Source organism: Rhinolophus sinicus, chromosome 14 (genome assembly GCF_057876585.1).
Source record: "Rhinolophus sinicus isolate RSI-liver-muscle chromosome 14, RSI-T2T, whole genome shotgun sequence".
In the NCBI taxonomy this organism is placed as follows: Eukaryota; Metazoa; Chordata; class Mammalia; order Chiroptera; family Rhinolophidae; genus Rhinolophus; species Rhinolophus sinicus.
The window spans coordinates 137,639,081-137,666,699 of NC_142514.1; the positions used below are offsets into that span (position 1 = coordinate 137,639,081).

The following is a 27,619-nucleotide window of genomic DNA, read 5'->3' on the forward strand; positions in this document are numbered from 1 at the left end:
CAGGCCCCCTGTCCATGAGTCTCATGGCCTCTGGTACTTTTCTGAGACACTTACTCTAGTTGTAATTAAACAAGTGTGTGATGTTTTGTACAGTTCTGATACTATCACTATCGTGGGAATGTCAGCTCTCTGAGGGCAGGGACACATCAGTCTTGGCTACTGCTATCCCCAAGCACCTAACCCAGGTCCTGGCCCAGAGAGGGTGCTTAATAAACATGCATTAACTGAATGAATAAATTCACAGGCACTGACTGGGACTCCCAACAATATTATTTATGGAGCATCTTGGAAATGTCACCACGTGCCAAGCCTGTGACTGCCATAGGTTCATCTCAGTTTAATTCTCACAAGAACCCCATGAGTAGATGACTGTTATCCATCCTTACTTTACAGATGAGAAAATGGAGGCTCAGAAAGGGCAAGTAACTTATCCAGGATCACACAGCTAGAAAATACACACATCCTTTATCAGCGTGGACCACGCTGCCCCTGGCACCATGTTGGCACTGAGGACCCAGATGAATCAGACCTAGTCTCTGCCCTTGGGAGGCTCCCCGTCTGGTGGGAGAGGTGGGCATGGAGGCAAGTGCTGAGGCTGACATGGGACATCTGGGCCCGTGGAGAGAAGGGAGTGATGGGACTGACAGTGCTGGGCCAGCAACAGCTTCTGAGCAGGTGTCCTGAGAGCTGGCAGTGTGTGCCCCCCAAGCAGAAAAGGGCAAATAGAGGCAATTTGGGCAGCAGAAGGTGAACAGGGAGGGGAAAACCCCTCACTCTGCCGAGTCAGGGGGACTGCTATTCCTGCTGAACATGGGACCAGAGGGGCCAGGCCCCGTCAGGACCACGGACTGTTCCTTCTAAAAGAAAACCACTCGCAGTATAGAGGATTGAGTGGTAGTGGCGCACAGGTATCCAGGCTGAGGAGCCAAAGATGCATCAGGAGCCTACAAATCCCAGGACCTGGGACAGCCTGAGCACAGAGACTGCAGCCAAAAGCCATTCCCCAACCCCCATGCTCATTAGAGACGCTTTTGTTTACACTCCTTGTACTATCAACAGGGACATTGGCAAAGAGAAATGCTCCCTAGTGGGACATTGGAGACCAAGAGAATGAAAATGCAAAGCACAGTGAGAGGTACCTCACAGAAGAAGCCTGCTAGGTGCCGGGTGTGGGACCAGCTGCTTACTCCATCACCCTAATCCTCACTGCTATCCTGTGGGGCAATGCTATAGACATCCGTGACAGAGACTGCCCATGGGCACGGGTGAGGGAGGCAGGATTCACACTCAGGGCTTCTGAGCCTGGCGCAGCATCAGGAACCCAGCAAGGGCTTGATACTGGCTGCCCTTTCCCCTTGCCTCCTTTCCATGTCCTTTCTAAGGAAAAACTCTCAGACCAGCCTCTGCCCTGAACCCCAGCACTCTTTCCTACTAAAAATGGGGCATGTGCAGGGTGTGGGTATCATCCCCACTGCACAGACAGGAAGGCTGAGGTCTAGACAGGGCCAAGAGCTGCCCAAGGGCACAGAGTGATGGGGAGGCAGAAGCTGAGAACATTGGCCCGGCCACTACACTCTCCTCCCCTGCTCCTGGCTCTGAAAGCTCTGGACTGCATGCGGACACACGGGGGGGGGGGGGGGGGGGGTAGGAGGGAGGACGAGGAGCCCCCACAGGGCACAGGGAAGGCCTGCTGGGGCTGCGGGAAGATCATTAGCCAAACCTTGGGCTTGGCTCTGAGCCCTCTGTGGCTCAAGAAGCAGCTAATGAGTCTCCAGGGCCTGGAGATCCGACAGAGATCCCCATGGGCCTGACTTTCCCTTTCTGCATCACAGCCATTGGACCCGGCAGGAGGTGGACCCCAGGCCAGCCTTCTTACCCTTCGGCCCCTCTGTTGCCAGCAGAGTACAAAGCAAGAAAGATAGAACGTCCGGGAAGGAGTACTCCATGGGAATACACACTCAACTCCCTTCCACACCACATCCGGTCATGCTGGAAATCAAGGAAGCAACCAAAGCGCCTGGGGCCACATCAGAGGATCCAGGACCAACCTGAAGAGGCTCCCACTGGCCAAAGGTGGGCCAATCTGAGTAGCAATAAGGATAACAATTTCGATGGATGAAACATATCAAATGTGTGCACATCCGTGAGATCATGATACATAATTAGTCACCATCGGAGGCTGGCAGGGAATCAGCTCATTTTTTTTGAAACTGGACAATTAAGGGAAAGAATGGAAGATCTATCCTGCTTTTTCCACACAGACTGTACCAGAGGGTAACCAATCGCAGATAAAGGGAGGTTGGTATCTGGAGATGAATTCCAGCTAAGAAATTAGAATATCAGACTCTCACTATTTTGCAATCACTGACAAATAATGGATTTATGCAATTATGGCTTCTAATATCACACAAAAGAGAGACAACCAGATAGTATGAGCCTCCTGAGAGAATATTGCCTATGAGGCAGCTGAGCCAAATAAAACTTGTGCCTGAACCTTATCCAGCCTCTAGAGCGACGTCCTAGCTTACAGGAAATGCAGGGCACGGAGAACATACTAAATGACACCATGGAAACAAAGCCAGACACAGTCGTCCCCTTATCCATGGGAGATACATTCCAAGATCCCCAGTTGGTGCCTGAACCCTACACATATTGCGTTGCTTCCTATACATACATACCTATCTGGAGGGCTCCTAGGATCTTCCCCGGGGGATTCCCACGTAGACCCAAGTGGCTGGGCTTAAATGCTGCTGGGGCAGGGGCTCACCCAGAGTCTGCACAGGTTTGTGACAGAGGAGACACTGGGAGGGTCAGAACCCAGGGAGGGAAGCACTGCTCCGGACCCATGTCCAAGTGGGTGTGCATTTACATGCATGTCAGCCTACACGAGTACGTTCACACGCATGTATGTGTGTGCACACATGTGAACATCAGTGTGTGTGTGTGTAGGCATAGCACAGAGAGGGAGTTTTTCACACATTTCTGCCTGGGACCCCAGAGGGTCGGCATGAGACATTCCTGAACAAGGCTGCAGGGCTGTGGGCTGAGGGGCTGCAGGTGACGGGGTTTCCTGTGTTACGCGAGTTGGGTGAGGTGAGCCACAAGGCCGCTTGGACTCCTCAAAACCAGAGGGTCCTTGGTTCTGAGCATCTGAAGTTCCTCACTTCTCAGCTTCTGATTCCAAGAGTCTCAAATTCCCGAATTTCAGCTACCATGACTGGAAGAGGCCAGGAAGGTTGGGTGCTACTCCCTGCCTCCTCTGGAGAGCAGGACACTGACACTCGTGTAGGGGGCCCCAGGTATTCCTGTTCACAGGGCAAGGAATGCGCTCAGCCAGATGCTAAGACCTGGGTGGGAACCCCAGCCTTGGGGCTGGCCCCTCCCTCTGGGCTCCCCAGCTATACCGTGAAGGCTAAAGGTATCCTCAGCTGGGCCTTCTGAGCCTGGTGTAGAGAGAGAAGAGAGGATCTCCTCCCAAGACCACTCTCTCTGATCACAGAGCCAGGCCTGGCCCCAGCCTGGCCCTCTACAAGCATCCAGCTGCTGTGTTGCCTTGGGCAACTCACTTCACCTCTCTGAACCCTGTGCTCCTCCGCAGTTAAAAGGTTCAACTAAGACCCTCCTCTCAGAAGAATAGTGAAAAGTGACACCATGTGTCTACAGTGACTGGAGAGTAACAATGAGCAGACGGAGACAGGGTGCCCATGTGCCAGCTTGTGAAGCTCAGCGCGTTACTCACATCTACTCAGTTAACCTTCACCACGACCCTGTGAGGGAGGCACATTATTAGCCCCACCGACAGAAGAGGAAACAGGCCCAGAGCAGTTGCCCAGGGCCACACAGGTGGTCGGTTGGTGGATGAGCACGGCCGGGTCCCTCGCCACCACACACACTGCCTCAGTGGGAGGCAGAAGCTCAGGAAATGGCAGGTATCTTCGCTCTACGGTTTCTCGTGATTTCCAAGGAAAATGGATCATTTCACATTCCCTGTACTCCTCCCGATCCAGTCTCGGGAGTGGAACCAGGCCTGTACTGCTGTCCAGGGGTAGGAAGGAGGAGGACAGGGAGGTGAGACCTGGCTCAGGGCAGTATTTCGGAGCAGGGGTTGTTACCAAGCAAAACTCCAAGTGTGGCCTCTGCAGCAGAGCCTGACCTTGGTCTCTGGGAAGAAGCCGGCCTCTCTTGGGCCTGGGACCACAGGTGGGTGGGGGCATCACCCCTGCCCATCCCAGGGGACCCGTGTCATGTGGTCAGAGGTCCACAGGCCCAGAAGCCTGGTCCACACACACCCTCTGTGACTGTGGGCAGGCCACCTCCTCCTCTGGGCCTGTTATCTCTGTCCAAAACCTGAGTGACCTGGAGAGAAATCACCAGGGGACGGAGCTCTGATGGGCCAAGTGGGGCACTAAGGTGAGACGGCGATGTCCGTCTTAGCTGGTCAGAAGGACAGGGCTGGAAAGGACTTCACCAAACCAAGCAATTCCCTCTGGAAATTCTGAGGCTAGAACAGAGTCAGGGGCTGCCTGAGGACAGGCAGCAAATTGGTGACAGCTGGATGACACCTGGGTACAGGCCTGCCCCCACCTCACCCACCCCTGGCTACTCCCGTTCCAGCTTGCCCCTGCCCGGCCACACCGGAAAGCTGAGCATGGTTTGGTGTATCCTCACCCATCCCCTCTGGGCCCCACCTGCCGAGGACTAGATGGCACCTCTCTGTGGCCTCAGCATTGCTCTCTTCATGCCCCGACAGAGGCTGGTCTGGGGGCGACTGCAGAAAAAGCTGTAAGGAGTGTTGGTTCCTGGTTGGGTATCAGAAGACCTGGTTCTAAACTCCATCCTGCTGTCTGACCTCAGGCCAGGTACCTCACTGCTCTGAGCCTCATCCCTGAAAGCCGCGGGGAAGAGGGGTTGGGAGTATGGGAGAAAGTCGGGGTGGGGGGTGCTCAGGGCCGTGAGGGGACAGGGCTAAGTCAGAGATCCTGAAAGGGAGGGGGTGGCTCACGGTGACAGACTGCACACCATGGAAGCATGAGCACATAGGCTTTATTGGGGCCACACAGTGGGCACAGCAGCGGTGCTCACACACCCGCAGGGAAGATGTGGTGGGGCAGAGTGGGGGTGCAGGCAATCTGCACCAAGAGGATCCAGAGCTGCAAGGAGAGGTGAAGCAAAGAGGCAGAAGGGCAGGGATATCCCCAGGGGTCTGGCCTCCCCCAGTGGTCAGTAGAGAAGCAAGGCAGGCAAGCCAGGACATTGAGCACATCTCAGAACAAGCCAGAGCCGTGCGTTTGGGGACCATAGCTCACACCACAGCCAATCTCCCACCCAAAGAATCCAGACTCCCACACCCGATCCTGCTTACACGCCTCCTAAGTGGGGGCCCACACTCCCCGCAGCCTCGGCCAGTGGGAATGGCTCTGACCCTCCATCTCTCAGTGCATCTGTTCTCAGGGTCCTGTGCTGACCCCCAACCCCCACCCCAGGTAGCTATGCTTCGTTAGGGCACGTCCCTGACAAAAACCAGGGCTGACCTCGAGACAGGGTGTTGCAGGTACTTCCTGAGGTGCCCTCAGCTGATGCCAGGCAAGTCAGGCCACTCCCTCAAATGGGCTCACTGGCCCTGTGCAGTGTGAAGGGGGGTGAGGCTTGGGGGCCAGAATTGAATCTACTGATAATCGTGTCTCAGTTGCCCTGTTTGGGGAGTGGGTTGTGCGCAGTGGCCTGAGGCCAGTGTTCTATCGTCACAGCACATGCTCCCTCCAGCCCACTTTTGACCATCAGTCATCGCAATTGCCCTACCAGGCCGTCCCACCCCACCCCTCAGCTCCACTAAAGATGCCAGGGGTGCCACACTAGATGAAACAGTCACCTTCCCTGACCAGTGAGCTGGAAAAAGCCTGAAGTCCCAGAGGGGGATACCTGAGTCCCCAGAGAACCTACTGTCCCCAGCTCCAAAGCTCTGGACCCCTCCATCCAGGTTCTCCCAAGCAGAAGGAAACCCCTTCACTATATTGTTTCTGCTTCACTGTGTAAACCTGAGTCTCCCAGCTCAGGAAATCTCTCTCCCCAAGATCAGCCTGATCAACCCCCTGCTAAAGGCCACTTGGAACCAGCTGGGCAATTATATAATAGATAATCTAAAATCAGATGTGTCCATAGGGCAGGTATAGACTCTATATCCATGTGAATATAGCGTGCTCTCTCTCACTATATATGTATATGTATAGGTAGATACATCCCTGTATGACTTTATGTCCCCCCGCCCTTCATTTCTCCCATTCTGGTCATTCTCAGGAGAGCGAGAGTTGGCCTGCACAGCCTCCAGCATGCCAGCCACTCCCCACTGCCCACACCAATACCCGCAGCCACCCTGTCTGATGTCCTGAGGACCCCGAGGCATCGTGGGACCATGCCAGGCCCATGCCAGGAGCGGTGCTTTCCTGGATCCTCAGGTTGGGCATTCATTTTTGGACAAAGGGCGCTGTGGCCAGGCGGGCAGCAAATGCCTGTTTGCTGGATTCCCAAGGAGGTTGCTGTGCCATCCCCAACTCCAGAGGAAGCCCGATGGCTGTTTCTTTGGATCTCTCTCCCTGTCTCTGTGTCTCCGTCTGTCTTTCTCTTGGTCTCCCTCAGTCTCTCTCTCCCAACGATGAAGCAGAGAAGGCAGACACCCCTTGCCCCTCCATCTTCCCACACTAGCCCCAGCCAGGCCTCTGTGGTCTACAGCAGAAGCAGAGGCAGCCAGGCTGCCAGTTCAGCTTCTAGACTACAGAGCCTTTGTATCTCCCTCCATAAGCGAGGGCACCAGCCCAGGGGGAGGCGAGAGGAAGGATGCGGGCACAAGGGTCCTGGCAAAGCTGAGTACAGGTCAGCAGCTAGAAAAATGTCCCCAAATACACACCTGGGGGGAGGGGGTACAGGCAGGGCACGGGGCAGGCGGGTGAGAGGAGGGGCAGCAGCGAGCCGCTGCCGTCAGAGCTGGTTAAAGACCACGGAGGCCTTGAGGTCGGCAGGCTCCAAGCCCTCGCCGAAGGTGATGAGAAAGTACATGACCTTGCGGATTTTGGCCAACTCCGACAGGCGCTCCCCGAACTCTAGGGCGTCGGCCTCGTTCCAATCCATGACCTCCGAGTCCGAGTCCTCCTTGCGCCAGAAGATGGCAGCGGGTTCCAGCAGCTGGCGTGTCATGAGGTTGGTGAGGTCGGGCGTCCAGTTCTGGGAGGTGCCCGTGATGGTGACCTTGCCCGGCTTGTCCAGCACGACATCCCAGCGCTCAAACTGCAGCTTCTGCTGCTGGGTGAAATTGAGGTGGTACACGAACTCGGCTGGCCGCAGCAGCTTCTCGCCATCCTGGCGCTTCTCCCCACGCTGCTTCAGGCTCTCCACACGCAGCCGCAGCTGCTGGGTCAGGTGCCCATCCAGGACCAGCGGCATGCTGAGCTGTGGCTGCTTTGGCCTGTCCTCTGCCATGGTCCAATTACTGATGCCGCCTCTGCCTCTGCCTCTGCCTCTGCCTCTGTCTAGGAGCCGAGTGGGCTGGGGCCTCACAGCCAAGGCAAGAGGCCACCAATGAGGGGCCCTGCCTACCCTGAGGCCCTCCCCTCTTGGCACTGGCCCTTCCCAACCCCACCCAGTCCTCAAAATAGGGTGCGTATGAGGGTGGGAGTCCCCAAATGCCTCCTCTGCACTCCAGGCAGAAGCGCTAATGGAAGCACTGCAGGCCGGCAGGAGGGTGACAGGCTCCTCGGGGACCAGACTGCTGATGTTCATTGCTGTGGCAACCGCCCTGACTACCACCTCCACGGATGGGCTGGGAGCTGGCTTATTTGCGAAGAAGAGAGCACTGCATCCAGGCAGTAAGAGGGGGTGAGGGTGGGGAGCGGGTGAGAGGAGAACCTGGAAGACTCCCTGGTGGGAGGGTTCAGGGGCACAAGGACCAGAGGGCCCGCTGGTTTGAGATCTGATGTCACTCGAGCCAAACTTGGGAGCCATCCTTGCATCAGCTTCCCCCTGACCCCTCCACACCCAGTCGCTAAGACCTATTGATTCTGCCTCCCAGACACCTAGAGAACCCTCCCTGCCCAATAACCCCCACTGCCAGGGCCCAGGCCAACTACCGTCATCTCTCACCTAGACCCGTGTCCTCAAACTTTAGGGGGCATGAGCGTCACCAGCAGGACTTGGAGCACAGACTCCTGGGTCCCAGCTCCAGAGCTTCTGGTTTAAGAGGGCTCTGATGAGGCTTGGGAACCTGCCTTTCTCCCAGGTTATGCTCCTGGTCTAGGGACTATGCTTGGAGAATCACTGACCTAAACGGTTCTTATCTGCTGGCCCTGGCTCAGCCCTGCATTGCAAAGCAGCCACATGCCCAGGTTTCTCTCCTACTAAAACCCTACCTCTTATTCTACCTGTATCGATCCTCAGTTTCCCCCAGGAGACTTGTGGCCTCAGAAGAATCTGACAAACGTCTATATCCCCAATACTTAAGGCAGAACCAGGACCTCGGCTATTATATGTGGGCCAATGGAAGAACTGGAGTATGTGAGTGTAGTGGGGGGTGGGAGAGAGGGGAAGCTGCTACGACATGCCCCACAGATAAGAGGACAGAGGCCCGGGCCAAAGTGTAACACCTGAAAACAATGTGAATGGTCTAGTGGACCACAAGCACCGTCATTTGCTAGATGGAGGCTAAGTAAGTCAGTGGCATCTTGGACCCCATGAACAGCAGCAGGGCCTAGAAGAGCACCTGGTCCTGTCAAGCCCTGGGGTCAGCTCTGGGGGTTGCTGGCACCAATTCCCCAAGAGTATTCGAGAGAACCATAGAACGGAGATGTGAAACTGCCTGACCCTCATAGAAACTTTTACTTTGTAGCTGGAGGGGTTAGAGGCGAAGAACCTGGCTGAGGAGTTACTGTTGGGGGGGGCTTCTCTTTCCTTCATAAGGAGGAACGTTCTTTCCTTCCCAGCACTAAATTTTGCTTTTTATTTGTACATTTGCTAGTTTTTGTCTGTGATGTCTCCCCACTTACACCGTAAGCCCAGAGAGGGCAGGGACCATGTCTGTCTTGTTCATCACTTTAAGCGAGCACCTAGAACAGGACCAGACACATAGGAGGCCCCCAGAAAATACTTGCTGAATGAATGAACGAATGAATGAATGAACGAATGAATGCATGGTGAGAGAATGGTTGATATGATGGACCATGGGGCCCAAGGTCAAGGACAAGAGGAAGAAGATGGGCAGATGGGGAGAGTACATGGTCAGTGACCAAGGTCAAAATGCGTTTTAGGGACAGGTGTGCGTCGGAGTGGAAGAGTGGCGAAGATGCTTGGAAAGTGAGGCCAGAGAGATTGATCCTTCAATTGAAGACTTGCAGAGAAAGCAGATCCAGGCGCAGGCTGTGGTCGCCATGGGAACACGAGTTCAAGGCAAATGATGGTGAAGGCTGATGGAGATGTAATCAAGAACAGAGGCCAGCGTGATGAGGGCAGGGTGCCCGCACAGGGGCATAGTAAACCCTGGGACACAGCACCACTGTGGGTGGAAAAGGCTGGGAAATCGGAGGTGCCAAGGCCTTGGGGGCTGGGTGGCAGGCCAGGGTAGCTACCTGGCAGTGGACGACAATAAGGTGGGCTGCGCTGGCAGGGGAGGGCAATGGCAGCAGCCTGTAGGGGTTCATATGGGGAGGGTGTGAGCTGGAGGCAGTACTGAGGGAAGAGAATGCCTGCCCCATCCCTGAACCTGCAGGACATGGGGGAGGTGTCCTATTGATGGGGACCAGGGGCCACAGGACCCTAGAGAGAGCCTGGTCTCGGCCTGGGCAGAGGATTCCAGGCCTGCAGGGGGAGGCTGAGGTGGAGTTTGTTACCAGGGCTTGGGCGTCACAGACAGCAGAGGGCAGGAGAGAGGGACCAGTGAGAGCCAGGAAACGCCAGAGGAAGGAAGGGAGGGAAGGGAGGGGAGGCAGGAGGCTGCAGGTGGGGCTGGGCCCACTGCTGTCCACACACCTCTGCTCAGCCACCCGACACCTTGACATGAAGGCTGGATATAGGAACGACAGGGAGGAGAGAAGAAGCTCCAGACTTGCAGATGTGATTACAAAAATGTGTATTTTAAAAAAAGCACACAAATAAACAAATATCTCTTTAACCCCAAATGGAAAGAAATATAGAAAACCCCTAACACTGGTTGTTTCTGGGTAAAGAAAGCCTTCAGTGGTTTTGTATTTTTCCAAATCTTTTGTCCCCAGTACCTAGAATGGTGCCGTGGCATAGTTGGTGCTCAGTTAACGTGTGGTAAATGAACTACTACTATACAACTAAAGGGCATGAACTGCTCATACAGCCAGGGCAAGGGCAGGATGGGAAACATTTAAATGGAACCAAAAGAGAGCCTGGCTCTACCACCAGGTTCCTCCCCCGGCCCCACCACAGGACTGCCCACCCCCCAACACTGGCTCTGCCATCCGGCACTCTACTGGGACTCTGCTGTTACATCTGCTTCCTAGGGCCAGGGGCACAGCAGCCCATGGCTCAGACCAGGGATCAGGCCTGCCCTCATGCCCAGGCCTGTGCCAGGCTCTGGGGGAGGTGAATTTCCCTGGCTTGGGCCAGGCCAGGCCTGATGGCAAATGCCCCTCCCTACTGTCACATCCTTTCAGGTCCACCTGAAGTGCACTTCCCTACCATCAGGGAATGTACAGTCAAGTTGAAGAGACCATAATGCCCCCAACAGGGATCCCATAGGGGGAAGGCCCGCTGCCAAGAGGTGTCTAGCAGAACAGAGAAATAGATGGGGGCCCAAGAAGGGCACAGAGGGGGGTTTAACAAGTGTGGATTGCTCCTTATACCATGGGCTTGCCCCCCACGGGCTCCTTTAATGCTCTCATAACACTGGAATAGAAACATCATGTTTACGGTGAAGTCAAGAGAAGGGACATGACCTGCTCAAGGTCACATAGCTAGCAAGGGACCCAGTCAGAAAGAAAGCCAGGCCTGGGTGGTTTAAAATCATTGACCCCAGGTTGCATCAAGACTAGAGGTAAAAGAGTGGCTTCCTGGAGGAGGGGGCATGTGTGTTGAGGGCGTCATGCATCCGTGTCTGAGGCTCAGCATCCCCACAGTGAGCTGGGTGGGGGGAGCAGGGGTGCAGGTCAGCTTGAGTACCCCCATTCCGTGGAGAAAACACAGTGGGGCCAGGGAGGCCCTGTAGGGCAACGGGCCCAGAAGGTGAGGGGTGACAACAAACAGGGCTCAGTCAGCAGGGACAGGAGGGGAGATAAGGCACTGTAATGAGCTCCCTGGGGCCTCGTGCCTCCCTCTGGGACCAAGGGGCTGTCACCACAGCAGCACCAGGAAGCAGACTGTAATTGGTCCAGAGTGCCACAGCCTCCAGGGGACATAAGCTCCTGGCCCTCAAAGCCTCCAGGCAGGCCAGGTGCCCCAACACCCTGCAGGAGGAACCTTTGGCCCAGAGACAAACACAGGGCTGCCATGGCCCGATGACAGGCCTCCCCCCGGGCAGGTTCTGGGCCCCTCATTCCACTTAGATAAGAAGCTGTACTAGGGGACCACCTGAGGCCAGGCCCAGGGCAGGAGCAAGCTGAGGCTTCTCGCTGCAAATGACCAGACAGCCATTCCCCAGGAGGGGACACAGCAGGTCAGGCTTCAGCCCCATTGAAGGCTGCAGGAGGCCTATGGCCGCAACGTTGGCTGTGGGGCTGCTGGCCAGTGGTTGGGTCCCACAATTTGGGGAGGGGCTCAAGAAAGTTCTCAAAACTTTCTTGAGCCTTCTCTGTGCCAGGCTCCCTGCTGGGCTCACAGGGAAGATATAAACTGGCCTATCTGCCCATGGGGAACTCAACTTGGGAGAAGAGGCCACAGGAAAACACACAGCTATAGGGCAGGATGGGAGATACGGGGCCAGCACTAGAGGATTCCTGTGTGCCACCTCCAGCCTCAGACTGAGCCCTGACCTAGCTGACAGTGGGGATCGGAGGCAGGGGGACCTTATTCTTGGCTCAGAGAAGGGTGTTAGAGCCTGGAGGCAGGAGGGTGGGAACAGCTCCCAGCCCCAACGCTCTCTGGGACTTGAGGCCCAGGAGGAAAATGCTCCCACGAGGCCATCCCAGCTCAGACACCCCAGGACTACCTGCATCTACGGGCTGCAGCCGTGGCCTTTGTAAGGGCCCTACAGCCTGCAGTTACCCCATCCCCACAGGACCATCAGGGGCCAGGCCCTTGGGATGCCCACCCCGGGGCGGCTTTGAGAATCACACTGCATTCAGAAGACACGACAGCAGGGCCCCACCACAGTCCCAGCCTTGGCTGAGGGCACAGCTCCCTCTGATGGCTGAGGAACGTCTTAGAGAATGAGAACAAACTCTGCTCCTTATGCCCTGCTTACATGAGAATACCCATTATGATCTATGAATATTCATGGCACACAGCACTGTGCAAGGCCTTTTAAGTACCGTGTCTCATTTCACCCTCACACCTCCCTGAGAGGGAGCTACCCTGATATCCTGATTTTTTGGATGAATAACCTGGGGCTATTTATAAAGCTGCCATATGGTGAGGCTGGGGCACATCCGTAAGCCTGTATGACTGAGATGCCCAGTGCTCTTAAGCTCTGCTGCCCAACCCTAATAGGAACAGCAGGAAGGGCAAGGATGAGAAAGAGGCAATGACTCTATTTGCTGGCAGGAGAACCCAGGGTGCGATCCCTGGGTAATTCTTGGAGAGCTTAAGTCCAGCCTCTACTCCAACGTCCCCGCCTCCCGAGGGCAGAGGTGCTGTTTGATTTAAGGGCTGCACTGCCGACTGATGCCACAAGAGGGCGAAGTGTCGGGACCAGAGCCCGTTCTTTCCACCCTAAACCCTTTGGCGCTGATCCAGACCATCAGCAGCTTGGAACCGTGAATCATGGATCATTCCCACTGAACAAATGAGAAAATGAAGGCTCAGGGAAGGACAAGGACTGGCCATGTCACACAGTAGGTACTGGCAGGGGTCTCCTGAGCCTCAGTTAGTAGTCTCTCCACACTGCATGTGATTCAGGCCGTGTCCACATTTCTCAGGTACGTATTCTGCCATGTGACTCCAGGGACACTGTGGGCCCCCATTGTGGGGAGGGGACATATCAGAATCCCACTGGGAGCTACACAGATTCCCAGCACCCACCCCAGTTGGCAGGTGAGGGGAAGGTGATTTTAATGTCAGCCAATGCTGGGGAGCCCCGGTGTCACCCCACCCTACCCCCTGCACAGGTTTCCATAAAGTCTCATCAGCACGTTCAGGCTGCACCGCCTCTGTTGGGCAGTGAGGGCCTGTGGGGACAGAGCCAGGAGTGCAGTGTCCAGGCTCTCGGCATCAGGTAGTAAATGGCCATCAACTGTGATTGGATGGCCATCGGCTGTGGCTAGTTGGCCGTCAGCTATAACCAGTGAGCCATTGGCCACTAATATAACAGCCGTGGCTACGTCAGCAGCACATGGGGGGCTAGCAAGAAGATGGTGGCTGAGTTGGCAGGCGCAGATTGCAGTTAGCACGGCGGATTGCAGCTAGCAAGTAAGGTTGGTTGGCAGAAAGAAGTGGACGGCAGGTTGCAGATAGTGTGGCTCCTGCTTCCTATGTCTCCAACCCAGCTTCCAGTGAGACTACAGTGGTATGACTTCCCTATCTATGGCTCCGTGGGTGTTCCTTTTTGGCCTCACCATGTCCTGCGTTCTTATGTGGGGAGCGGAAGCTGAGACCCCGCAGGCCACCCCATGTGACAGGGCCACAGGCTGAGTTCACATTCCCTGGCAAGCCCCTGCCCGACCCCAGGCCTCACCTTTTGCCACAAGGTCTCTCGGGAGGCGAGCGATGAGCAGGCTGCCACAAACCAGCAGTTGCCCACCTGGCCCTGGTGCAGGTCGTGGGAGCTGATGCCATCCACAAAGAGGCGGGGGTCCTCACAGATGTCCTGCAGAGAAGCCGAGAGGAGACCTCACTGTCAGCGTGCAGTTTTGCCTGTCTTCCCTACAGACTGGGGTCCCCTCATGGCTAATCAGTTTCCCCAAATCCAGCTTCCCCCAGTTGCTGCCTGGAAGGCCCTTCCCTCCTATTGGCTGAAGAACTCTGCTCTTCTGCCAAAGGTTCCACGATAACCGAATACTGAGGAAGGACTTCAGGGGCTTGGACCCTGGGCCACCACCTTTCTCCTCCCCTGCACCAGCACCAGCAGCCCTGCAGTGCCCACCCCAGCCGGCCCTCAGGAGCCCACAGTCAGGGAGCAGGGTGGGGTGCAGGGTGGAAACACACACCAAAAGTACCTGTGATGAGTACAGAGGGTGGGGAGAACCGGGGAGCTGATGTGTCTGGCCCCATATGGGCACATCCTCAGGCTGTCTCATCTGACCCTCACCCCACCTGAGGAGTGTGGCATTGCTATTCCATTTTATGGGTAAGGAATGAAAGTTCAGAGAGGGGCAGATGACTTGTCAAGAGCACACAGCAAGCAAAGTCGGAGCAGAGCTGAGCAGACACCCACAGAGCTCCCAGAGGGCCCACCCTAGGCCCCTCCTCCTCATCCATCAGCATCTTCACCCAATAGAGCTGAGAGGGAGTGCCTGCTACCCAAGAGGGGCTACGGTGGGAGTGGGGGGAGGTAAACACTGAAACATACATTTCTAATGCCAGGCATCCTGCTGGCACTATGATCAACCCTCACCATGGTCCTGACAGGTGGGCACTGTACTTATTTTACAGACGAGCAAACTGAGGCCCAGAGACATGGAATAACATGCTCCAGCCACACAGCACGAGCCTGCCACCACTTCAGCAGGTGCTTCCAAGCTAGTTCAATCACAACAGAACTAACGAAATCCTACTGCAGGCGGCCAGCAGAGGGTAGCAGAGTCAGGAAGAGAGAATTCAAATTCTTCCCCATCTCCTGGCTGTGCAATTTTGGGATAGTGGCTTAACCTCTTTGAGCCTCCGTTTCCTGCCCTGTGCAAAGGAGGTAGGTTATTATCCTTGCAGGGCTGTGTAAGGACTCCACAGGTCATGGAGGCACAACACTGAGGGGGAAAAATGGGGAAAAGGGCTATCGGTTTTCACTAAGGTATCTGGGACCCCTGTTGCCACCATTGCCTGGGAAAACCAGTGTTTTAGAGGGCCACGTTGAGGGCTATAATTCCCCTGAGGACATGAGTGACTCCAGATGGGACTTCAGGGTGACAAGTTCAGGGCCAAGCTGCAAGGTGGCTTCCCCAAAGCATGGAATGCAGGAATATCGCCCCAGGTCACGGAAACCCGGCCAGGCAGCTATCAGGAAGCCTTGCCTCCCTCCCTCCCTGCTGCCCTCCGTATCTTATCTCCCAACCCAGCACTCTGAGCCAGAGAGAGCCATGACTTAGCATCTGCCTCCCTGGGGTCCGGAAGGACAGGCAGGACAGGGGTAAAGGGGAGCTTCATATTTGGCAGACCCCAGCCACAGCTCACCATGGGAAGAGATGGAGCTACCGCCTCACGTCACCAGGCAGTGACCTCAGAGGTGCTCCCCCCAGCCAGGGCCCTGGACAGAGACATGGCCGCCCATTCCACAGAGAACACTGAGGAGGAAACAATGACGCCCAAGGTCATGAGGCAAGTAAGTGGATCAACAGGACAGAACCGAGGTCTTCTGGGCTCTCCGCCCTGAGGTCTCCTCCTCATGGAGCAGCAACTGTCTCAGCCTGGCCCTGCCACCCCAGAACAGGGCCCTGGTCCTAGACACTTCTCTAGTGTGCGCGTGAGAGAGAGCGAGAGAGAGCAAGAGAAAGAGAGAGAGATTGAGAGAGAGAGCGAGCTCAGGAACCAGCGAGGCCCAGGTTCCAGGCCCAGCATTGCCCTGACCTGCTATGGGGAAACAGGAACCTGGGGCAAATCCACCAGCCTGGGAGCTAGTAGAGAGGAAGGACAAGCACAGGTTTGCCAGCTCTGACCTACAGAAACTGTCCAGTCCCATCCTACATGCCACTCTGTCCTCCCTCCCAGGGCTTCTGTCTGCAGCCCCAGGGGAACCTGCCAAGCCCTGTTCCTGACCCTGGAGGCGGGCAAAGTCAGGCCCAGGCATCTGAGAGTGGGAGCACCTGGAGTCTGTCCTGGAGTCCAGAGGCCACTTTGGGGACCCTGAATGGAATAATCACAGAAATAGCTCATAATGACCGGCACTACTATGTGCCTGGCACTGTGCAAAACAACCCAGAGAGACAGGCACTGTAGCATCCCCATTTTACAGGTGAGGAAACCAAGGCACAGAGAAGTTAAAACATTTGCCCAGGGCCACCTAGGAAGAGGTGAACTGAGATTCAAATTCAGGCAGCTGCCTCAGAGCCTCCTGCGGGGCTAGGATTTATGAGCGACAAAGCCACCCTTCCTTCACTTGACCCCTGCACCTGTCCCTAACCCACCTTAGGGGGTCTCACTATATAGTAATGAGACCAAGGGATCAGGGGCCACCCAGACCCTTACCCTCACCACCACAGGGCCAGGGTTCTCAAAACAGTATTTGTCCTTCCACCTTTTCTGGCCCATCAACTAGGCACAGAGCACAGAGCTGGGCCAGGAGGATCCCAGCCTAGAGGCAGAGCCCTTGAGGAGGAGAAATTAGTTTATGATCCTCCATGTGAACACAGCTGTGATAACAGGAACCCAGAGAGATCAGAGGAGGCTGCCTGGAGGTGGTGACACCAGCAGGGCAGGCATGGAGAGGGCTGGTCGGCAGGAAGGCTCCAAAGGGGAATGGGGCCTCCAAATCTGCCTAAGACACAATCCAGCCACCCTCAAGATAGCTCCCACCTCTGACACCATCCTCCTAGGATCCCGGCCACTTGTGCTCCCTCCATCACTGTCCACAGTGAGCTTTGCCTTGGGGTCTCCCGTGCAAGCTTGCAAGCTCCAGGGCAGGGCCTGGGCCTAACTCTGTCCACCTCCAATATCAGGGCTTGGCAGATTCCACTGGGGCTGCAGGCAGGAGCCCTCAGAGGCAGACAAAGTGGCATGCAGGATGGGACTGGACAGGCACCTGCTGTGAGCCCTGGGCCAGGCTATCCCTTAGGGCTGGGGGGTGATGGTTTCTCTGGTCAGCAAACCTCTCTCTGGGGCACAGCCTTCTGCACCTGCAGTTACCTCTCAACCCCTCTGTCATGCGGGGGACCCTGCTCGCTGCGCCATTTGTAATGCAGGGCGGCCTGCGGGGTCTCTGCTCCCGCTCCCCATACAAGAACGCAGGATATGGTGAGGCCAAAAAGGAACACCCACGGAGCCACAGGTAGGGGAGTCATACCACTTTATTCTCTCTGGCGGCACTATACTCTCACTGGAGGCTGGATACACACTGTCCGCAAACCGCCATCCACGCTTGCCAGCCCAGCCACCATCTCCTTGCTAGCCCCATCCTTCTTCTCTTTCTCTTCCTCCTCTCCGTAGCCACAGCAGTTATATTAGTGGCCAATGGCTCACTGGTTACAGCTGACGGCCAACTAGCCACAGCTGATGGCCATGCAATCACAGTTGGCCATTTACTACCTGAGCCAGCACCTGTCTATGTGAGGCTGAGAGCCTGGAAACTACTCTCTGGGGCTCCGCCCCCACACCCTCCCAGCCTGTTAGACCAGTTCCACTGGACACAGGTCACAGCCGTAACTACCTCCCTCAGCAGCATAACAAGAATTTCAGGTTTCCAGGCCCGGTGTACAAACAGGAATGCAGCAGCAGACAGCGGATCCAGGGTACTTTCCGCCCCTCCTTCCCTCCCCCTCCTCATCCATCCACCTTCACCCCAGTCACCTCCTCCTGGAATCTAAGACCACAGTAGGACTCAACCAGACAAGTGGGGCAACAGGCTGAGGAAGGAAGCAGGACGTCTGCCTGTGACAGGAAACAAGGGCCATGTTCTCAGGGGTTATAGATTTGCCTGCAACAGATTTGCCTCCCTCTCACATGCTCCCCGTCTCACCGCCTATGAGTATAAGCCACACAGGGGATCACTGCTGGGCAGGGCAGAGGTCCAGGTGGGTGGCCGGCCTCAGTGCAAATTGCTTGTTTCATGGCATAAAGGGGCCGCTGTTTAGCACAGCCAAGGAATGGGCGTCCAGGTGCTGTGAGATGAGCGTGAGCCCCGGCACAGGGCTGGGGACCAGCAGGCCACCTTGGGAGAGTTCTGTTTGTCGGCCCTACTTGGTTCTACCAAGGGATCTGCAGACTCACCTCCAGACATGGGGGTGGGGGAGCAGAGTGCTGGATGGGGGGGCACTCTGCCCCCTCAGGGATGAGAAGGGGCCCTACTAAGGCCCTGGGCCTGAGGGGAGGAAGCTTCACCCTACTGATACAGGTTAGCCAGCATGTCCCTAGGTAGACAGGGAGGTCCCTGGTGGAATAAACAAAAGACAGCCATATCCTAAAACTCCAGGTTTTGAAATCACTCCTTCGCTCCAGGACATAATGTAACAAGGCCTTGAGGTTAATTGTAAAATTCCTTTTGGACAAATAGAGCAGATCTGATAGATAAGAGTGGGTAATTTTGCTAATTCCTTTAGGATGGGCAAGCAGAGCAAACCTGGTAGACGAATTTCATTAGAAGGCGCCAGTTCCCTTCTTCAAACAAGTTCCCTTCTTCAAAGAGCTCCCCTTCCCCAAGCAGGCAAGGGAAGGTATAAAAGTAAGAGCTTTTGCCTCAGTCATGGGGCACCCCCCATTCAGGATCCCCTCCCGCTCAGGAGCTGCAACCTCTTCTCCTGCCTCTAATAAACTATCCTCTTTTTAAAACTTTTTGCCTCTCCCTGGTCCGTGTTTCCATTCTTCAGCTTCACGAGACACGATCCCGGCCCGCACTCAGAAACTGCCGGCAGATCCAACATCACCTACATCATTTGGGGAATCACAGGAAAAATATTCCTCCATCACTACCCCCGGCCCCTTTACATCCATAACCTAGGATTCCCCCTGAGTCACTGGCCTTCCTGACTGACAGTCCCTTCTCCTCTTATCTCCCTCGCCAGGCCTGTGGGGGAAGCCAGCAGACGTTTACTGAACTGGAAGGAACAAGGAACCTGAGGGGAGGAAGAGGGTGTGGACCCAAGGCAGGTGTCCTGGATGGAGACTGAGGAACATGAGGCCTGGTCCTACCTGCAAAGTCCATAAGAGGCGGGACTTCCCAGGCAGGACCAGCTGTGGAGGGTTGGCAGGTGGGCAAGAGGGGAGCCAGTCTGTCATCTGCCTGCCATGTGTCTAACACCATGATGCCTGAAGTCATTTCAATCTCCAGAAACCATGATTGACAAGAATTATTCTCTCTGTTTACAGATGAGGCAACTGAGGCCCAAGGAGGGGAAATGACTTGCTCAAGGTCTCACCTCCCATGAGGTAAGGCCAAGTCCATCTGGCTCAAAAACCAGCCTCCTCTTTCCATTTTGGAAGAAAGAGGCCAGTCAGCAGGGAGGCTGGCTGAGAGCTCCTCTAAGAACGGAGGCCACGACTCTGGTACAGACTAACCTGGAGAGAAGGAGCGGAGGTGGGTGGGAGTGAAGGAGGGCCTCCCCTGGGCTGTGAGAAGGTTGGCGTTTTGCTCTGTTTGTAAACAGTCAGGTCACAGGACCCAGGAAGTGAAACTCCACAGAAAAACAGCTGCCTCCGACCAAAGTTCCATCTCACTGGCCAAGGGCCAAGCAGCTGGGAGTTAGTGGTCACCCCACTGGGCCAGCCCCACCCCACCCACTGTGGCAAGCCTGAGGTCCTGCTCCACCAAACCCCATCCTGTCAGTGGAGTGACAGCCTGCCAGGAACACTGGCCCTGCCACCACCCAGCAGGGACTGCTGACACACTCTGTCACAGCCTGGTCCACAGGGTCTCACCTCCTCAATGTACACCCCTCAGCCAGCCATGCCTGGCCTTGAGCTGCCTCCCCAACCCAGAACTGACCCCCCACAGCCACTCCTGCATCCCACTCAGACATCTCCCTCTCAACACCAACCACCACATGCCATCGGTCACCGGCTTCCACATCCAGGACAGGAGCTGCTCTGTTTCACCTTTCAGTGTCTAGAAAGGGCCGTGCAGCCAGCCCAGGGAGGAAGTCAGTGAAAGAGGGGGTAGTGTGGCAGGACTCCTGAATTGGCAAGGAAAGAGGCCCAGAGAGGGCAAGTGACTCTACCAGGGTCACACAGCAGGAGGATGCTGAGCCCGGCCAGCCTGGCATTTCTTCCTCTCAGGGCACCAAGCCCAAACTTCCCCAGCCAGGCTTCACTAGCGTCCTTCAAAGCCATGAATCTTAAATGTCTGGGTGATGGCAGGAGGGCAGGAGAGGGTCAGGAAGGGGCATTGAGACAGTGGACTGAGAGGAAGACAGTGAACTCAAGTGTCTCTCTCCCACCCACTTGCATCCAAGGCTTCACAAAGGCTCTTTGAGTGTGGCCTCATTCCCCACCCACTAGACAAAAGAGAGAAAGGAAGTCATGGGGGGGGGGGGGGGCCCAAGAGGCAGGAATCTTGTGGCCTGGCCAGGAAACTCCTGGGAGTTCTAGAGAATGAAGAAAGGGTCCAGAGATTCTAGTGCGGCTTGAGGGGCTGAGGTCAAAGGCTGCAGGGACTCTTTATCTAATGTCAGGGAAGGGGGCTGAGGGCGGCAGGACTCCTGGGTCCCAGCCCAGCTCTGCTGCCAGCTCGCTGGGCAATCTGGGCATCTGCCTTCTCCTCTTGGCCTCAGTTTCTCTTCCTTACTCAGTCCAAGAAAATACACAGGATGTTTTGAGTTAGAAGGGACTTGAGATCATAGATCATAGGAAAAGAACAGAAAACTAAATTTCATTTTCCCCAAATGTCCAGGGGCCGGAGGGAACTGTACAAATGCTAACGTGTCCCTGTCACACCCTGCTGAAAGCCTCACCTTTGATGGCTCCTGCTATCCCAGAGCACCAGCCCTGCCCACCCTGGCTCCCTCTTCCCCTCACTCCCTTCCACATATTTTATGATCCAGCCACACTGCCATGTCCCAAATAAGCCTTTGTCTTCTTCACACTGTGCCTTCTGCCTGCACAGCGCTTCCTGCCAAACGCCTTCTTTGATTATTGGGCAGTGGGAGTCTCCTCCCGGCCCCAAGCAGAGCACAATCTCCTGTACCAATGTCCCTCCTGTGTGACCAGCCCTCAGTGTGTCACCAGCACAGCCGTGGAGACTGGGGCGGGCCCTGGGGCGCTGACCTCCAGCCACCTCCCCGTCACCCAGGCCCCCAGGGGGACCCACCCTCACACTCAGGAATCGAGGTTAAAGAAGATGAAATTACAGCACAAGGACAAACACTTCCGTTAAATACATTCTAGCCTCAGTGACCACGGCCAGGACAAGGAGAGCAGCCTGCCAGCCAGAAGCTGCATAATTCACCATTCTCAGTAGTGAGGGTAAGCGCTGCCTGTACTGGGCGCTAGGCTCCACGCCAGACTTTTCCAAGCATCGTCTCTTTCACTGCTCACAACAACCCTAGGAGGCTGTTATTTTTTACTGCTATTATTATGGATTAATCATCATCATAAGTACTTTTCATTTACAGCAAATGCCTATTTCAAAATCGTTATGATAATAATCAGCAAAGCAAATTCCTCGCACCAAAAAAAGTTCACATCCACAGCTACCTCCTTTTTATCCCCAAAAAACGATCCTGGGAAGAGGGGGGTAGGGAGGGCAAAGGGGCCTGTTTTCCCCATGAGGAAGCTGAGGCTTAGAGAGGGGCTGAGCCCTGGCTGGGCAGTGCCGGCCACAGACGAAGGCCCGTTCTCCTGGTTCCCCTTCCAGATCAATCCCACAGCAGGAGGGCCCAGCATCAGCCCCTCCACTTTCACTGTCGCCTGGGGCCCTGGGATGACCTCTCCCCGCCACCCCACTGGCCCCTGCAGACTGGGTGGGTCTGGGCCGGCTCACCTCAGCTCCATTTCAGACCACACACTGACCTTGGGCCGCTTCCACCTGACGGCAGAGCCCGGGGTGCCGTCATAGTACAGCGAGTCGGCAGTGGCTGGGAAGTTGGGGTCCTCGAAGAGCACCTTCCTGCGCAGACAGGCCCGCTTCAGCGCTGAGTAGCTCTGGTCTCCGTAGGGCTTCACACACGAGAACATGGTGGCTGCTGCCCTTGGAGGAGAGGCTAAGACAAGGCAGCGGAGGGCTGGGCGGGCGTGTGGGCAGCTCTGGCGGCACCTGGGAGGATAGAAGGCGAGATCATCACTTCCTGAGGGCTGGAGGCCCCGAGGCACGTGATCCCCATGTGCACTCTCCCTGTGAAGTGGGCAGCCTCATCCCCATCCCACAGGCCAGGCGTGGAGGCTCAGAGACCGAGAAGACCCACCCAGGGTCACACAGCTGGTACACACAGAGCAGGAATGGGAACCAACTGGCCTGACTCCACAGCCTGAATTCTCTCACTTCTGAAGCGTAGAGGGGAAACCAGGCCTGAAAGTCAATGGGCCAAGGGCACAGCCACACAGGGCTCAGGGCTGTCCGGCCGCCCCCGCCCCCATTTCCTTTGTTTCACCCGCCTTCCCTAGACCGCTCAGCTGAATCAGACTAGTGGTGTGGCTGACCCACAGCTCCCTGGCCGGTGTCACACCCACAGGAAAGCAGCAGCACTGTCTCCAAGTGTCTCCCGTCTGGACCATCATCACGCCTCAGTCTAGAACGGCACAATTCTGTCCTGTGTGGAAAAACCTTGACCCGGGGCCCATCCAGCCATCATCTACATTCTCTCTTTCCCCCTTCCTCCAGCACTTCTAGGATAAATGTCTCCAATTCCATAGGCAGCACTTTAATTGCTCCTCAATCACAATGACCTAATTCCCCTGAGGAACCCCCACCCCCATACACACACTCCTTACCTTGTGGCCTCCCAGTTTCCACAGCCAGACTCTCCCAGAGCCTCTCAGACCTCACAGCGGTGTCTCACAGGCCTGAACACCGGGGCTTCAGGAGCATCTGGGGCTGGTTCTGACCCTTCCCCCGTCTCTGACCTTCCCTCCCCTACGGAGGTCCCCAGTGGTCTGTTCACCTCTCCACTGCTGATGACCCCTGTGTTCAGCCTGGACCCCTCTTCTGGTCCCCCAACCAGCCCACGTGCTATGAGGAGGACCATGGACCCCTCAAAGACACCAATCCCAAACTTAACATCCCATCTCCCCACACACCTTCCCCAGATTCCTCAGCCCAGGGACCAGGACCATAAGCACCCCATGGACCAGAAGCCCCTTATGGCAGGGTCCACTTGGTTTGGTCCTCTTGCACATGCGGCCCCTGGCACAGAGCCTGACACAGGAGGTGACTGTACATGCCAGCATCCTCCCTTCAGCTCCCAAGGGTCCATTGGGGCCCAGCCCAGTGCCCTGAACCTTGTAGCCACATGCCGACCAAATGCAAGGGACACAGACTGAACTGACAGGCTAGAAAACCTCTGGGAGGGAGGGCAGGGTGAGGAGCAACAGCCAGCAGGGCCCGACATATCAGATGCCCTAACAGATGCTTGGACAGCCGGGCACCCAACTGACAGGCCCACCCATGACCCCGTATCTCAGACTCCATCTGGGCTGCTGGCAGAGTGCCATACTCCCCGAGTCTACCCATCCTGGGGCCTGCCCAGAGCAACACTGCCACCCTGCCGAGGCACAGCTCCCAACTTCCCAGCCCAGCTGAGGGCAACCGAAGCAAGATAGGCTGGCTTCTGAGGCAAACAAGTTTGAGAGCAAGACTGATGTGGGTGCCAGTCCCAGCTGCACCACTCACCTGCTGTGTGGCCTTAAACAAGTCACTCAAGCTCTCTGAGGCCCCAATTTCTTATTTCCACAGTGGGAACAAAGTTGCCTCAACATGATTATAACTAGGCAAAGGCCAAGGAGACTGTTCAGCGGGCCAGAGGGAAGAGGGACAAGAAGAGAAGTGGTCAAGCCACCTCTCATTTCCGAGACAGATTCCATTCCTCTGGCACCTACAATGTACCAGTCACCTGGCTAGAGGTTTGTGTGTGGTATTTGCAAACAGCGCTGGGTAGGCCTTTCATTATTGCCATTTTTCAGAAAAGAAAACTGCGGCTCAGTGAGGGAAGGCAACTTGCTCACTGTTCCACGGCAATCTGGACTCAAAGCCACATTCTCCAACTTGCTTGCCTCCTCCTTGGCCTGGAGATCCCACAATACACCGGGCAGGGCAGGGCTCACCCCACACGCACTCTGGGGGAGCCAGCCTCCCAGGAAGGAAAAAGGGATTCCACAGGGAAGGGAGAAGCAGGAAGGAAAGCTGGCAAGAAGGGGCGGTAAGTGTGGAACACAAATGGAAAACAGGGAGAAGAGGGAGGGCCCATTGTCCCTGCTTGCCTGCCAAGCGGCTGAGAGCTGGTATGTCCTCTGCCTGAACCCTCAGTCACTTCACCTTTCGCCCCCACATCCTACTTGGGCCCCTTGCTCTGTGTTGTGTGACCTCAGGTTGGCCACTTAACCTCTTTGGCCATCCCTCTACCCAGGAAAGCCAATGATCCTGCCCCCTTCCATCCCCCCGCCCTGCCTTGGAGGCCTGAGGGAAAGAGAAGTGGGAGCCCAAGCCCTGGGAGCTAGCCCCTGGGCTTCTGGCACAGAGCCACCCAGGAGAGTCATTAGCATAGTTTCTGCAAGGCTTCTCAGGAAGTAATTTAAGCTGCAAGAATTAGATCAAAGAAGCTGAAAGCAGGAGCCCAGAAATCAGCTCTAGCAATGCCAGTGTTGAGAACCCAAAGGACCCAGGAAGAGGGAACAAGCGGGCTGACGTCACACAGCCAGGCTCCTGGAGAATGAGGGTTCTGGCGGCCTTCCAGGCTACAGAGCAGCCAACATTGCTGGGAAGGTTTGCTCCTGAGGATAGAAGGGAGGTGGGGGTCAGAGAGGGGAAATCTCAGCTGGGCCAGGGCCTGGGAGAACCCAGGCCAGGCCTGGTTGGCTGAGGGTCTGACCCTATTCAGCCATCTCTCCTGCCTCACCCCTGCCAGCCAGGCTGACCCTGGCCTACTCATGCCAGGCTCTTCTGGCCTGGGCCTTTGCACCAGCTGTACCTCATGCTGACTACCTGTCTGCCCCAAGGTCACCTCCCACTCATCCACTGGGTCAATACCACACGGGGTCACAGAATCACCAGCCTCTGAGCTTTGCTCTCTCCCTGTAGTTCCAGGCATAACCATGGAAGTCGGAAAGCTGGGCCTCCTTTGTCTGGGCCTGAGCTTGTGGCCCTTGCACTGCCTGTCTGAATGTTTTTACTTTGTGTTTGAGCTGGGCACTAACAGGACAGTCCGAGCTTCCCAGCTGCCCCTCAGCCTGCCCTCATCCCTCCACCCCTGCCAGTCTCACCCCACCCCCACCCCCGACCCCATTTCTAGTCTCTACCCTGGGCCAAAGTTTCCGTGCTGTGAGCTCCTTATAGTTCCCTAAAGCTGTTTACTCAGGGTCTTCACACTCACTGTCCTGCCACACGTGCATACTTTACGACTCAGCCCAAGTACCTCCCCCCTGCCTCTGACATTGCCCCTCCATCTGCCTCAGCCATTACGCTGTACCCCATCTTTGTATGACTTGTCCATCTCCCCCGCCCAGCCTATGCCCCTCCAGGGGAGGGTGCCTATCCAGCTCCTCTCTGTAACCCCAGAGTCCAACATCAGTGGACTGATTAAGTAAATTTGTGTTGAATGAACCAACGTAGGTGATACAGGAGGAATTATTTCAGGGATGGGAAAAACAGGCTCAATGAGTGGCAGGGACTCCCAAAGGGGATCAGCTTTCCCTATCAGAGCTTCGCCCGCTCTCAGTTCTCCTGAAGGCCAGGGCCTGCCCCTTCCAGTCGATCAGGCCTCTCGCCTTCCCTCCCCCTCCCGATGGCTGGGTGCCAGCCAGTGCCCACACCCCCGCTGTCCAGCAGGAGGTGCTGCTGCAGCCCTGGCACTCTGCTGCGGCCCAGCCCTTCTCCAGCTCCTGTGGAGACTTGGCTGTAGTTTCCTAACATCTCCCAAAGCTGTGTGACCCTGAACAGGCCATGTTGGCTCTCTGGTCTGCATGGTCCTTGTCTGGAAGGAAGAGATAACGTGCCAGGGCCTCTGGGAGGATCAAATGAGAACCACCGCATGGAACAGCAGTTTGTACATTCAATGTACTGTGTCCCTGGGGTGTCAATATCAACGTCTGGTACATCTATAAAGTTTCCAGACCCCGACCAGGAGGGTTACAATAATTCAGGGTGCCAGCCCCCAAGGAACTTCATGATCTAGTGTGGCTGATAGACACAAGACAAAATGAAAAATGTGTCATTTCCGAGGTTCCAGCAAGAGGGATGCAAGGAAGCCATTACAAAGGCCGGGCCCCAGAAGTTGGCTGTCCGTTAGGTGAATAAGACCTTTCCAGGCAGAGGGAACAGCTCAAGCAAAGGTTCACAGCAGGAAGTATAAGGTGATCTAGACCCGGCCTGGCATAGTGGGGCCCTACGGACTGAGCATGAGGTGCTGAGCTGGGGCAGAACGAGGGCTTGCAGGGAGCTCAGAGAACACAGGCTTCCAGCAGGTCAGTCAGACCCAAGTTAGAGTGTCAGCTGCAGCGCTCACACGCTCAGCGTTGTGTGTCCGTGGGCAAGTCACTAATCCCTCGGAGCTGGTATCAGCCCTACCTGGTTCTAGCCTCTAAGACGGCAGAGTAAGAAAGTAGCATCTGCCGTGGGCCTGCCTTACTGGAGTCTCTGTACTCGCCTTGGAAACAGTGTGAACCCCCTTCAAGAAGGCTGTGACCTCGTCTGCTGTTCTCTGGATCTGCTGGAGGGAGCGCGGACAGGCCAGCTGTGCCTGGGGCAGAGAAAGGGCTCATTTTGCAGCAGGCCACGCTGAGCCAGCTGCAGGAGGGGACTGACACCAGGGAGCCTTCCCTGGACACTGTAGCCACCACAGCCAGGAAGAAACAGGAGAGCGAGTTTTAGCCCCATTTTGTAGATGAGAGTATCAAGGAACGTGCCCCACATCTGTGGCTGGTGAGCTGGATCCCATGCTTCCAGACTCAGTATCACACCAAGGCTTCCCAAAGCAGGGCCCCAGGTTAAAACTGTTAACATCTGAGGGGGTACGCTGATATGGCAATAAAACAGTTGGCAAGAAAGTTATTCCCTGGCCATTTTCTTCTCAAGGAGAAGTCAGTTTGGTCCAGTGAGTCTTGAATCCCTCACGGCCCTTGCCCATCTCCTTAACAAGGGAAGAGCTGGCCTCAGACTCAGAGCAACAGCACCTCGTTAGAACTAGATGGATTTTTCTGCTGCTTTTACTTGATCTTTCAGATTCTACCAGTTACCTTGTAGTTATGGAGAGTAATGCTGACTTTCCATTTATAGTAAACACACAGTTTCCTTTAAGAAATAAGGAAAAAAGAAGTTGATTTAAAGAAAACTATTAAGTTCCTGGTGGTGTAGGTGGGGAAACAACATTACACCAAGCCAGGGAAGGCACGGTGCTGCAGAGGAAGAGCTGTGTGGCAAGGGCAAGTTACCTGAGCTCTCTGAGCTTTGGGGCTCTCCTCTAAGAGGTGGACAATGGAGCCAGCACACAGAGGGCTGTGAGCCGCCAGGGCCATT

General features: G+C 55.8%; 2 protein-coding genes across 3 annotated transcripts in view; both read right to left on the minus strand.

Annotated features, from left to right (window-relative positions):
- Window positions 1–27,619, minus strand: part of CAPN5 (calpain 5) — a 48,596-nt gene that overhangs the window by 12,673 nt on the left and 8,304 nt on the right. For both annotated transcript variants that reach the window (XM_074335730.2, XM_019726415.3), the window contains exons 2-3: window positions 21,967–22,210; window positions 13,835–13,966 (exon numbers count right to left, since the gene is read on the minus strand). In XM_074335730.2, the coding sequence (XP_074191831.1) occupies window positions 13,835–13,966; window positions 21,967–22,131 (297 nt within the window). In that variant the 5' untranslated portion in view covers window positions 22,132–22,210. The remainder of the gene's footprint in view (window positions 1–13,834; window positions 13,967–21,966; window positions 22,211–27,619) is intronic.
- OMP (olfactory marker protein) lies at window positions 5,028–9,928 on the minus strand. The gene has a single exon (XM_074335731.2). The coding sequence runs from the start codon at window positions 7,990–7,992 to the stop codon at window positions 6,973–6,975; it is 1,020 nt and encodes a 339-aa protein (XP_074191832.2). The 5' UTR covers window positions 7,993–9,928; the 3' UTR covers window positions 5,028–6,972.